General features: G+C 37.3%; 1 protein-coding gene across 1 annotated transcript in view; it reads left to right on the top strand.

Annotated features, from left to right (window-relative positions):
• Nucleotides 1-13,062: 13,062 nt before the first annotated feature.
• Nucleotides 13,063-13,344, top strand: part of OR1B1 (olfactory receptor family 1 subfamily B member 1) — a 1,054-nt gene continuing 772 nt past the window's right edge. The window contains 1 exon segment of the mRNA XM_014591457.2: nucleotides 13,063-13,344. This exon segment is cut by the window's right edge and continues 18 nt beyond it. Within this exon segment, the coding sequence (XP_014446943.1) occupies nucleotides 13,063-13,344 (282 nt within the window).

The following is a 13,344-nucleotide window of genomic DNA, read 5'->3' as shown; positions in this document are numbered from 1 at the left end:
AAAAACTCAAAAAAAAGAAAAGGTAATGAAACTCCTCCTCATTGGAACCATTCTATCAGTATAACTCAGGTTGTCATATATTTGAAATGGGCCTTGTTTTCATTACTTTCAGGTGATTTTTCTTTTTCCCTAGAGACAGGTGGCTCCAAGTAGGTAGATGCCTGATGGGCAAGGAATTCAGGTGGATAAAGTGGATGGATGAAAGGAGTAAGTCTTCTATTTTTCTTATTTCTTCTTTTTAAAAACTGTGATAAGGACACAATCTGAAAGCTACGCTGGTAACAAATTTTAGTGCACAATCTGATATCATTTTATTCTCTATTTATATATATTTGATGTATTGTTTCTTTAAATTCCTCATATAAGTGAGATCATATAATACTTTTTTGACCATGTAACACTTTATTTTTTTTTAACTGTCTTGCTTATTGTACTTAGTAGCACGTTCTCTAAGTCTGGCCATGTCCTTTTTGAAGGCTGGATAATATTCATGTGGTGTGTGCATGCAAATCTTTATTCAGTAATCTATTCATGATCACTTATGCTGCTTCCACATCTTGGCTATTATGAATAATGCTGCAATGCACATAAGAGTGCAGATATATTTACAAGGCAGTGATTTTATGTTCTTTATGTATACGGTTAGTAGTGGGATTGCCGGGTCATATGTAGTAATTGCCACATACTCTGAGCAATATCGGTGTTAAAGAGCTTATATCAATCCCATATTTATATTTGGCTCTTGCTTCTATTACAATGCTCTGTCAGACTTCAAACCCTGAGCTATATCCACAAGATCAGACTTTCACCCACAAGAGAAAGTGTGCCTCTTAACCTATAGCAGTTCAGCAATTGTCTTAGTCTGTTTAATATTGCTAAACAGAATTGCCTGAGACTGGGTCATTTATAAAGAATAGAGGTTTATTTGGCTCATAATTTTGGTGGTTGGAAAGTCCTAAGGCATTGGATTGGCATCTGATTGGTCTCTGGTCCTATACCACAATAGAGCTGACAGAAGCAGAAAGGTGAGCAGACATGTGCAAAGAAAGAGAACATGACCTGTGGCCAAACATTTATTTTTTTTGAGAGGTTTTTGCTATAGGGCGCATGTGCTCGCCAGAAAGACAGAGAGAGAGAGACAGAGAGATAGAAAGTGAGAAATCATTCCCCCATGGGGGATGGCCATGCCACAATCCCTTCTCCTCCATTCTCCTCCAAATCTTGGGCATGCACACACACGTGCCTGGTGTGAGTTTAAACCACCAAGTTTGGGACTCAAACCTTGGTTGACTGCATGGGAGTCTGCGACATAACCATTACACCAACTGCTGGTCCCAGGCCAGAAATTTCAAAAGTAACAATCCACTCTTGGATAAACTAACCCCTTATTAGAGCAAGAACTTACTCTTTGTTACAAGGCAACATTTATCTATTTTTGAAAGCAGTGCCCCCCCCTCCTTTATGATCCAAAGGCTGTCTACTGAGATTTACCTCTTAAAGGTCTCAATCACCTCCCAAAGCCATTAAACTGGAGACAAAGTTTTCAGAACATGAACCTTTGGAGGAAAAATCATTGTCAAAACCATAGCAGTGGTCTTTTCATTTTACCTTTTACATATAATTGTTCTTGGACCCTTGTTGTTCAGATTTGTGTCCTGCCTCAACTTCTTTGCTATGAAATAAGAAAAAAAAACATATTGAACACACTGCATTTTAGGCATATAGTAGTTACACAAATTCTTGGAAATATGTTCTACTAGTATTCTCTTTACTTATTTAATTATTTATTTAAAATTTTTAAATATACATTCAATCACATTGTTTAGCTTACAAAGTGAGCATTTCAATATGTGAATATTTCTCCCCAGTCCATTTGATCAAAATATCTTCAACCAATAACACCACACTTCCCAATGCTCTGCCTCCTTATCCCTCCTCCAAATGTCCTTCCTTAGGCCCCACTCCTCCACACACATCACATCTAGTATTCTCTTTTTGTGGATAAGGAAACTAAGTCTCACTCATAAAAAATGATATTGTCCAAACAATATTATTAATAGATATTGGAGCCAGGATTCAATGCATGTTCTTAATCATTACCCTACACTGTCATGCCAAGGAATGTTAGCTGCCATTTATTGTGTAAGAACCAAAGAAATTTCACAAAAACAGGACTTCCCAGAAGTTAACAAGAGGATTGGTCGGAGCAGGGACAGTCTGGACCCTACTGATTGGAGAGGCATTTCATTTGGGAAAGACAGATCTTTGGGGGACATTTAACTTCAAAATCAATTAAAGTCAGATGCTGTCTTTTCTTTTTTCTCTTGCTCTCTAATCCCTCATCACACTTTTTTTCTTTTGTTGTTGAAAACTTGTGTTAGTGCTTTCAAAATGATTGGCCAGTAGAGGTAAGGAGGACATGGAAGGTTGAAGAGGTTTTTTTTTTTTTTTTTTTTTTTAATATCAGAGGGTTGAGGGTTCATGTGTATATGTGCATGCTAGATGAGGAAGACAGATAGAGAGAGAGAGAGAGAGAGAGAGAGAGAGAGAGAGAGACTCACCATGCAGCCTAACCACAATGCAATCTCTTTTTCCTCCATTCAGGAGAACATTGTCAGGATCCTGGGCATGAGTGCACTTGATTTTCAAGCCACTGGAGCAGAGATATGAACTGTCATTGGCCTTGTAGAATCTTGCTCTTTTTAAAGCACTTAATGTCTGTGCTATAGGGCTGACCCAGAGAGTTTGCTAAGAAAATTTATTTTTAATTGAAAAAATGTTAATTGCGTACATTTATCAATTTATCAAAACAACGTGATGTTTTGATACAGGTTTACAATGTGGAATAATAAATGAGGCTAATTAAATATTTAATATATTACATTACATACTTATCTTTTTTTGTGATGAAAACATTTAAAATCTCCAATTTTGAAAATGAAAAAATATACAATATATTGTTATTTTTTAATGCTCATTCTGAGCAATTCCATTTAGCCTTATAAAAATGAGAGATCCTGTCATTTGTGACATGGATAAGACTGAAGGACATTATTTCATGTAAATAAGCATGCCACAGAAAGGTAAATACTGAGTTATCGATACCACATGTATGCTGATTTAAAATATAATTGTTGGACTCATAGCAGTAGAGATTAAGATGATGGTTTCCAGGAGGCTGAGGGAGGAGACAGTTGGGAGAAGGGAGGTATTGATTGAAGGGCACAAAGTTCAGTTATGTAGGAGGAATAAACTTTAAGCATGAAGAATTTTAATGGGAAAAAGGAGGAGGGTACTTTCAATGATACTCTACTTCGAAGAAAGTCATAGTCTTAGAGATAATGAGAAATTTAGCACATCCTAAGAAGTGATTAAAATTAAAAATTAAAATTTTGTCAGAACCCTGAAAAATTGACCGTATATGGCTAGAGCATTAAAATCAGTACATTTCAGCACACCTCCTAGAAGTTGTGGGGATTTAGGAAAGAACATGTTGCTTTTTATAGTCTTAGTCATGCATCTATAATGAAGGGCTAAAAAAAGTTTCTCCTTCTGTAACTGTATTTATTTTTTATTGTTATATGACACTTGGAATTATGTCTTTTATCCTGGCTAGAGTGAAATCACTATTAGGGATACAATTATATACATATATTTTATCATTATATCCTCTATGCTTATCAGTACTCCTGACACATAACTGGTGATCAATTTTAAAATACATGGATGGGGACCAGCAGATGGTATAACGGTTATGTTGCTGGACTTCCACATAGTCGACCATGGTTTGAGTCTCAGACCTGGAGGCTTGAAAGTCAAGCTGGGCACATGTGCGTGAATGCTTAAGATCCGGAGAGGAGAATGGAGAAGAAATTGTGCCATGCCATCCCCACTGGGGGGTGATTTATCACTTTCTGTCTCTCCATCTCTGTCCCTCCAGCAAGCACACACACCCCATCTTGAAAAAAAAAATACATGAATGACTGAATTGTCTAGTCTAGAGCCTTGAAGTAAATAGTCTCTCAATTAAATGAGAGCTCCCTTCTCTTACTATCTAAGAGTATCTGGAACATGAGTGGGTTGATAATATTCTTATCACTTAAAAATCCTCTCTTCTTAATAGGAATAAATTCTTTCAGAAATTACTAAAGAAAATATTCTAAAGCTGGAGAAATACGTTTTTACAACAATTTCAACTGTGGGAAAGCTCTATGATGGGTGTTTAAAAACAGTTTTGGTTTAGACAGATTAGAAACTCAATCTTTTTCAAATCTTTATAGGAGAAAGCAGAAAACCTGAATCATGTACTGCTAAAGGATTTCAATCTTGTATTTATGACATCAGTTCTTGTTCTAAGCATTTCAGTGAAAATTTATTTAATAGTTACAAAGTTATGAAGCAGAGACTATTTAGCCCTATTTATATATGAGAAAATTGAGGCACATATGTAAGATTACACAGTTAGTAAGTGTCAGAGCTGGGATTACAACTTCAGCTCTGTTAGCTTAAACACTAAGCTATACTGCCTTCCACAGTACAACCAAGGCACATTGTGAGCATGAAATGAACAAAACATGTAATACCCAGTAGAGTCTGTCACATAGTCAGCTTCTAATACATATTAACTATCAATAATACTTCATTATTGCTTGGTTATATTCCTCAGAGCCTTTTCTGTCCCTGAAGAAAGTATCCCTTTTTCATCTTGATTGATTTACAACATGTTATTAACCAACTCTTCTCCAGCCACCCTGTCCTCACTCTAATTGTCCTCACTCTTCTTGAGCTTCTCTCTGACTGCTCTGAACACATGAGTACTAGGATCCAATGAGTCTCACATTGTGGAAATTAAAGCCTAGTGTCCCAGCGTGCTCAGCATGGAGTAGAGGTCTTTGACTTTTTCAGTGATTATAGGATTGTTACATCTCATACTCTATCATTTGAGAAACCAAGAGATGAAAGGTATTGCCCTATAGCTTTCCAGTGCCTATGGATTTAGGTCATATTGTTAACATAACGAGGGTCAATTTTGGATTACTTCTTAATAAATCATCTTAATCTGTAGTTTTTAAACTTGAGCAATATATGAATTACTTTAAAATGGAAAGTCTCACTAAATTTGTGGGTTAACATGTTTTATTTTAAAGTTAATAGAATATGTATGAACAGAAAATTATGTTGTAATAAATTTACTAATCTACAAAATTAACTGTGAAACTTTAATACAGGTACAAATTAAATTCAGAGTATTGAAGGCATTTCAAAATAAGAACACTAATTTAGGCCAGTCAGGGGCATGGTAGTTAAGGCATCTCTGGATCCCATGTGGCTGACAGTGCATTCAATTCCTGAGACCCTGTTGCTTAAAAAATATGCCAGGCATGTGTGCATGCCTAAAATCCCTAGAGGAGAATAGAGCAGAAGGAATTGCAATTGCAGTGTGGCCTTCACCCCCCCCCCATGGAAGCACTTTTACATTTCTCTTTCTCTCTGTCTCTAGTGAGCACACACAACTTACAGCAAATTAAAAGACAAAAATCAAAAAGCAAAAAACCTCACAAAACCTATGCATGATTCTCAAAACTTTTTACAAGTAAATAAAAGTGTATTCTAATTCCATTTTCCATGAAATTTTCAAGTTCTCTCATATGAATGTGTGTGTGTATAAACACAACAAAATTGTATTAATTTAAACATTTGTTTATTAACTTCAGATAATAAAATAAGATGCTTAGCCAATGCTTTTCTACTTAGCAGTTATATAAAACCATTTTTAAAAATGGTTTTTGCCATGTGCCGGAGAGAGATAGAGACAGCAAGAGAGAAAGTGAGAAATCATTCCCTAGAGTAGATGACCACTCTGTAATCCCTTCCCTCCATTTTCTTTCTGGGATTTTGGGCTTGTATGCACATATGCCTGGCATGATTTTCAAGCCACCAGGTCCAGGACTTGAATTGCAGTCAGCTATGTGGGAGTCCAGCGCCTTAACCGCCATGTCAACTGCTGGCCCCTAAAACCAATTTTAATGAAGGTAAATTGACAACTTTTATAAAAGAATAGATAATGAGTTGCACTTTTACATAACTCCATATTAAATACTTTAAAAATTAATAAAATTTATTTATTTATTTATTTTAATTTGACCAAAAAGGGAGGGAAGGAGGAAGGGAAGGAGGGAGGGAGGGAGGGAAGGAGGGAGGGAGAGAGAGAGAGAGAGAGAGAGAGAGAGAGAGAGAGAGAGAGAGAGAGAGAGAAAGTGAGAAAGCAGCTCGTCAGGTCTGGGACTTGAACAACAGTCTGCCATGTGGGAGTCCAGAGTCCTTAACCATCATGCCACCTGCTGTCCCTTGTATTAAATAATATACAATTCTTTTATTTTTGGAATCAGTAATAAGAAAATAGTATCCTAATTTATCTTTATTGAAGGCAAATATTGAAAAATATTTTGATTTTAACATGAGTTGCTGACCAACTCATGCGTAGAATATTGGAAATAATTTGAAAAATAAACTGTACAAATAAAAATGATTATAATTGTTTCAATTTTTTCAATTTGGAATGTACATGCTGGGAAACAACTTTTTATTTGCTAATAAGCTGGTAAGTTTTTTTTTAAATTTTTTTTCTTTTTTTGGAGAGGTTTTTGCTATAGGGCGCATGCGCTCGCCAGACAGACAGAGAGAGACAGAGAGACAGAAAGTGAGAAATCACCCCCCAGGGGGGATGGCCACGCCACAATCCCATCTCCTCCATTCTCCTCTCGGGATCTTGGGCACACACGCACATGCGACCAGCGTGAATTCAAGCCACTGGGTCCAGGACTCGAACCGTGGTCGACTACGTGGGAATCTGGTGACATAGCCATTACGCTACCTGCTGGTCCCAGTTTTTTTTTTAATTTTTAAAATTTAATTTTCTTTTATACATTCAATCACGTTATTTAGCTTACAAAGTGAATATTTCAACATGTGAACATTTCTCCCCAGTCCAGTTGATAAAACTATAAAATTATCTTCAACAGATAATACCACATTTCTTTGTCCCATTAATGCTTAGAACAGTGAAAGTGATGAGATAATTTATAACACTAAATATTTTTCTGATTGTACCAGTTTCAATTCTTAGAAGAAATTGACACTAAAAACTTATGAAATATGTTTCAATCCCATGAGTTTAGTCTTAAAATTTAGAGCACATATTCTGAATAATGTTGGACAATTATCTTATATTTACTTTGAGAAAAAAATTTTTAATGGTATTTAAATTAATTAAAACATTAAAATTAGTTTATCTTGGGACCAGCAGTTAGCGTAATGGCTATGTCGTTGGACTCCCATGTAGTCGACGGTGGTTCAAGTCCCGGACCTGGTGGCTTAAACTCACACCAAGTGCGTGTGCGTGCGTGTTCAAGATCCCGAGAGGAGAATGGAGGAAAAGGGATTGCGGTGTGGCCATCCCCCCTGGGGAGTGATTTCTTGCTTTATGTCTCTCTGTCTCTGTCTTTCTGGTGAGTGCACGTGCCCTATAGCGAAAACCTCTCAAAAAAATAGTTTATCTCATTTTTATGTTATTGTTTGTTACAATTGTCATGGTAAATAAAATATGTAAATGCAGGCTCTGGAATTTCATTAATTAGGTTTCTAAACAGAGGTCTCTGGAGTCCAGTATAGTCCTTGCTGAGATCACCCCATGGTCATGAGTCCCTGCTTCCCCCTGACTTAATCTCACTTCTATTACTTGAATTAAACTACCTAGTTTGTCTTACTTCTATTACTTGCATTAAAGCATCTTATAAATGTGTAGAATATACTTTAATATTATCAAAAACATTAAATGATACATTGGTAGGGACCAGCAGTTGGTGTAATGACTATGTTGCTGGACTCCCACGTAGTCGACCATGGTTCGAGTCCCGGACCTGGTGGCTTAAACTCATGCCGGGCGTGTGTGCATGCATGCCCAGGATCCCGAGAGAACGGAGGAGAAGGGATTGCGGCATGGCCATCCCCACTGGGGGGTGATTTCTCGCTTTCTGTCTCTCTGTCTGTCTGGCAAATGCATGCACCCTATAGCAAAAACCTCTCAAAAAAGCCCCCAAAAAACCAAAACCAAAACAAAACCACACACACCAAAAACGATACATTGGTTGCAGTTTTTTAGGACTCATGTGTGTCTCATAAGCCTAGTATGGAGATAAGAGGATGCGTTAGCTAATGAATTATGCAAAAGGAAATAAAGAGAAAAAAAGTTAATCTTGTAAATATCTATTCTTGGTAATCACTAGGCTGGATAGGCAAGATAAGGCATTCAACTTGTCAGGGAGTTAGGGTTAACGAGAGAGTTGTTATTCCCTAGCCAGTCATCCACCCACTCTTTGCTGAGTACTTTCTTTGCAGCAGGCACTGTGCTAGTCCTGGGACAGAGGTCCTTCCTCCTAGAAGCACAGAGTCAAATATGGGAATTGGGCTCTACACAGTGCATCCCAGCGACCACTGAAAAACCTTCATTGGCTGGACAAAACCTACAATTGTAACAGTGATTGCAACAAACATAATTTATTATTTGAGCCTTTTACTCCATGCCAGACTGTATGCTCAACATTTTATATGTAGTATTCTAGTCTTTTCAATAATTACTTATAAAAAATATTAGGCGTGATAACACTTTATTCAGAAAGAGCCTAGAAGCTCAGTTTAATTGCCAAATTTGCAGAGCTTATAAGCCATATATCTTAGTGTAATATTCCATTTTATTTAGCTCCAAAGCCCTGTTTTTGGGCCATTACATCATACTTTACTTATTATATAGTAGATATATAATACAGGTGATGACTGTGTGAGTGACTTGGGTAATGATAAACAAGTGTTTGCTATTGAGGATAACTGAGCATGGATTCAGCTATCTTCTCTACATCAGGACTAGTGGTATGGTATCATTGGCAGGGACTCAAGGTCCTTTGCCTCTCCCTTGAGAGTGTGTCTGTGCTTTCTTGATTTATGGGAGGTCAGACATGGTTCCTGACCTCCTCCAGGTGGCTCTAGGGAGAAGATCTCTGGGGCTCCACAACTGCTAAATCTGTCCTAGCCTCATCAGCTCTGACTTCCCTCTCTTCCATTGACCTTCTTCAGCACCATGGCCAGATCTCTGATGTCTGACAGAAGACTGGCCTCTCACAGTTCAGAGTCAGATCCAACCTTTCTTGCCAGGTGAATGAATGTGTAGGTGGGAAACTAGTCTTTGTTCTCCATCCTATTTCTTCTTGATCAATCTTGTCTTTCTCTGTCGATAACATGTCCTCACTCTGGATCCATCCCTGTTTAACCCCCATTTTCTCATTTTTGCCTTCACAACCATTTCCTTCTCTCTCCTCACACAATCCTCTCTTTTCCATCTCTTCTTTCTGTTCCTACCTTGATGTTACATTTATCACATTTTCCTCACATATCTTCATGTCCCCCATACTTCTGCTCTCCTTCTATTCTACCTTGATGTTGCATTTATCACATTTTCCTCACATATCTTCATGTCCCCCATACTTCTGCTCTCCTTCTATTCTACCCACATTCCTATCCGTCTCCATTTATCATCCACATATGCCTCTTTTTCCCTGAGAAATGTGATTTCTGCTCATTATCTCTGCTCTTATCATTTTCTTTAAATTCCAGCCTTCAATTTTTCTCTTCTTGTTTGAAAAGTTCTTCCTCTTATTTTTGTTCTTTTAAAAAATCATTTACTTCCAATCGATAAATAAAATATGTATAAATTTATTATGAACAACACAATGTTTTGAAATACATATCCAATGTAGAATGTTTAAATCAAACTAATCAAGATATGCATTACCTCATATATATTTTTTCTGGTATGAATACCTAAAATATACTCTTCTGGTGATTTTTATAATATAATACATTGTAATAAACTTTAACATGTTGTACAATAGATTTCTTGAAAACACTGGAAAAAGACATGATATGCACTGTAAAGATGCATAATGGTTAAATTTTAAAAATTTTATAGAAGGAAAGAAGTACTTGTCAAGCTGTCCAATTTGCTGTGTTCAAATTCCAGTTCTGTCACTGACTAGCTGACTAGCTGTACTATGTTAAGTAAGTTGCTTTATTTCTCTATTTCAGTTTCTTCATTCATAAAATAAGAATAAAATATTATCTGTTTCATAGAATTGCAAGTTTGATAACATCATGCCTGTACGGTGCTTGTGCTATGTTTGGGATCTAGGAAGGGCTCCACCAATGTTTTTGTTTACTGCTACTGTTATTATTTCCACTACTATCATAGACCATTGTATAGGGGGAGGACTCTTCACTGATAACCTTAGGAGTGAAAATTAATTAAATTACTTTATATGGGCACTATGTTTAATTATACTAAGTATATAAAATGAAGCAAATAGTTGATTAATTGGAAGGTATGAATCATACATATTTTTAAACACAAATAGGCATTTTATTTCATTCTTTCATCAACTTTGTGAAAGTAGTTCTCTATGTCTGTTTTACTATTGAGAAATCTGAGATTCTGACAAGTCACAAAATTTGCCCATATATGAGAATTACTAACTTGGTGCAAAGAAACATAAACTTATGTCAGTTTGGACCCGTAACAGTAATCAGAAAACAACCCAAATACATGTTGCAGAGAATGAGTGACTACATTGTGGTATATTCATACAAAGAGCTATTATATAGCAGTGAAAAATAAATGGGTCACAACCATATTCAATACTATTAGAGAATCTAAGTAATGTAACACTGAGACCTAAACCCAAGTCCACCTCAACTCCCTTATGCTTGTTACCCTTTTATAAATTTAAGATCATCTCAAACTTCACAATATTCTTCTTGAAATATCTATATCTCTCTCTAGAGAGATATATGTATATATTGGGTTGTTAGGGAAGTCATGATGCATTTTTGCATAGAAAAACTTAGGAAAATATGTCATGACTTTCCCAACAACCAAATATACATCATATAAATATATTAACAAAAACAAGAGAATGATTAATCGAATTCTGGGATTTGGTTTCCTTAGGCAGAGACTAACAGGAGGAGGTCATGGAGAAGGTCCATATAAGTAGATATTAATTATTATCAATGTTTTAATTTCTATGTTGGACAGTAAATTAATAGGTGTTTATAATGATATTTAAAGCCAAAGGAGCAAGCAAGCATGCTGGCATGAACCAAGGATTGTGATTAAATTCTGGGCTCTTGAGGCTGTAAAAACACAGGCAACTATGAGCCCCCTACCTCTGTCTCTTATAGTCTTGCTAAAGAGTTCCTTCTACTATTCAAGAACCATATGTAAAGTTTTTCTCAGGCTCTAGACCTTTGCAATTAGCTCAAAGAGCTGCCCTTAGAAGGTTACTGTATAGCACGATACAGTGAGACAGAGAAATAGGGATGGAAATTGGAACTATGGGACATACCTGGGGTGAGGGAAGACAGTCTAGATAGGCTTTGTAGCTCAAGTACATAGGTATGATGGTTATAATTTACACATATTATGATCTCTTTCTTTTTCCATAAAAGCAAATCATTTTTGGAGGTAAATCTCTGAAACTCCTTGGTCTAAGAAATATTACTGAATTCTGGATTTTCTATAATGGGCTGATTTGAGTGTCCTAGTGCCAAGTAAGGGATTGAGTTGACAGAAGTAGACATTAATTAGGAATGCTTAATCTTAGAAGGGATAAATAGTGAAGACTACTAGAGAATAAAGTATCTTATATTCCAGTTTCTATCCTTGCCTTTATTGTTTATATATTTTTATTTTTGGAGAGATTTTTGTTATAGGGCACATGCATTCATGAGAAAGACAGAGATAGACAGACAGAAAACAAGAAATCACCCCCGAGGAGGGGTGGCCATGCCACAATCCCCTCTCCTCCATTCTCCTATCAGGATCTTGGCATGCATGCACACGTCCCCAGCATGAGTTAAAGCCACTGGGTCCGAGACTCAAACTGCAGTCGACTACATGAGAGTCCAGCGACGTAGCAATTATGCCATCTGCTGGTCCCATTAAAATTTTTAATAGGAAAAGTTTCACAATATAGAAAAATGTATAGGTGTACTCAGGGAAGTTTCTGAACATGAACCTGGAACGTTCCGGTGTGAATCAGTCTAACTTTTACCATGGTACCACCATCTGGTCCTCCTTCAGTTTCTGATTGCTGCATCAGGCAAATGAGAATATGATCCCATTTAACCAACATAAGGAATAAAGAGGAAAAGCAAGTAATTTCATGACAATCTAAAGCATCTTCACTATAAAATTCAACTATTAGTACTTAGTAAGAACTATTTCTTTACATGTCATATATTTTAATGATACTATGTTCATACAGGTGCAGAGACAAGAAATTATGAGGACCGCAGTGGGATGAGGTGTGAATGGAAGATGAGAAGCTGGAGACATGGAGTAAAGGTAACTTTTCTGGAGGGAGATAAGTAGGAGCTGGATGGAAAGGCAAGGATGAATGAAGGGTTTTTGCCTGAGGGAGGGACTTTTGCTGGGTTCGTGGATTAGATGGAATGGAACGACCTACAAGAGTGAATAATGAGAAGGAAGTAAGGGAGAAAATGCTATAATAAAGAATGGGAGTGAAATGCTAGCCCCAGAGCAAGGAACACAGATGATCACAGCTTAAGCTATGTCTTTAAGAATCTTGGGGACCAGCAGTTAGTGTAATGGCTGTGTCACTGGACTCCCACGTTGTCGACCGCGGTTTGAGTCCTGGACCTGACAGCTTAAACTCACGCCAGGCGTGTGTGCGTGCCCAAGATCCGGAGAGGAGAATGGAGGAGAAGGGATTGCGGTGTGGCCATCCCCGCTGGGGGATGATTTCTCGCTTTCTGTCTCTCTGGTGAGCACACGTGCCTTATAGCAAAAATAAAACCTCTAAAAACAAACAAACAAACAAAAAAAACCCAGAATCTTGAAGAACTTAATTTAGCAGAAACATGATTCTGAACCTCTGACCCATGACTTTTTGATTTAAACTTTCTTTTTAGGCAGGTTCCTTGTCACTCATCATGACCTGTGCCTCAAACGCTTCACATTCTCCAGTATTCTTGCTCTTAGGACTCTCAAAAGCTAGTATTCCACACAGTCTCCTCTTTCTCTTGTTCCTGGCTGTTTACCTGACCACCTTATTGGGGAATGTGACTCTGGTGCTGCTCATCTCCCTGGACTCCAGGCTCCACTCACCTATGTATTATCTGCTCCGTGGCCTCTCTGTGATAGACATGGGGCTATCCACAGTCACCCTGCCTCAGTTGCTGGCCCATTTGACCTCTGATTACCCGGTAATTGCT

The sequence above is a fragment of the Tupaia chinensis genome, unplaced genomic scaffold (assembly GCF_000334495.1).
Source record: "Tupaia chinensis unplaced genomic scaffold, TupChi_1.0 Scaffold000575_1, whole genome shotgun sequence".
NCBI classification, from domain to species: Eukaryota; Metazoa; Chordata; class Mammalia; order Scandentia; family Tupaiidae; genus Tupaia; species Tupaia belangeri.
The sequence above is the reverse complement of the archived record's forward strand: the minus strand, read 5'-3'. Positions and strand labels throughout refer to the sequence as shown.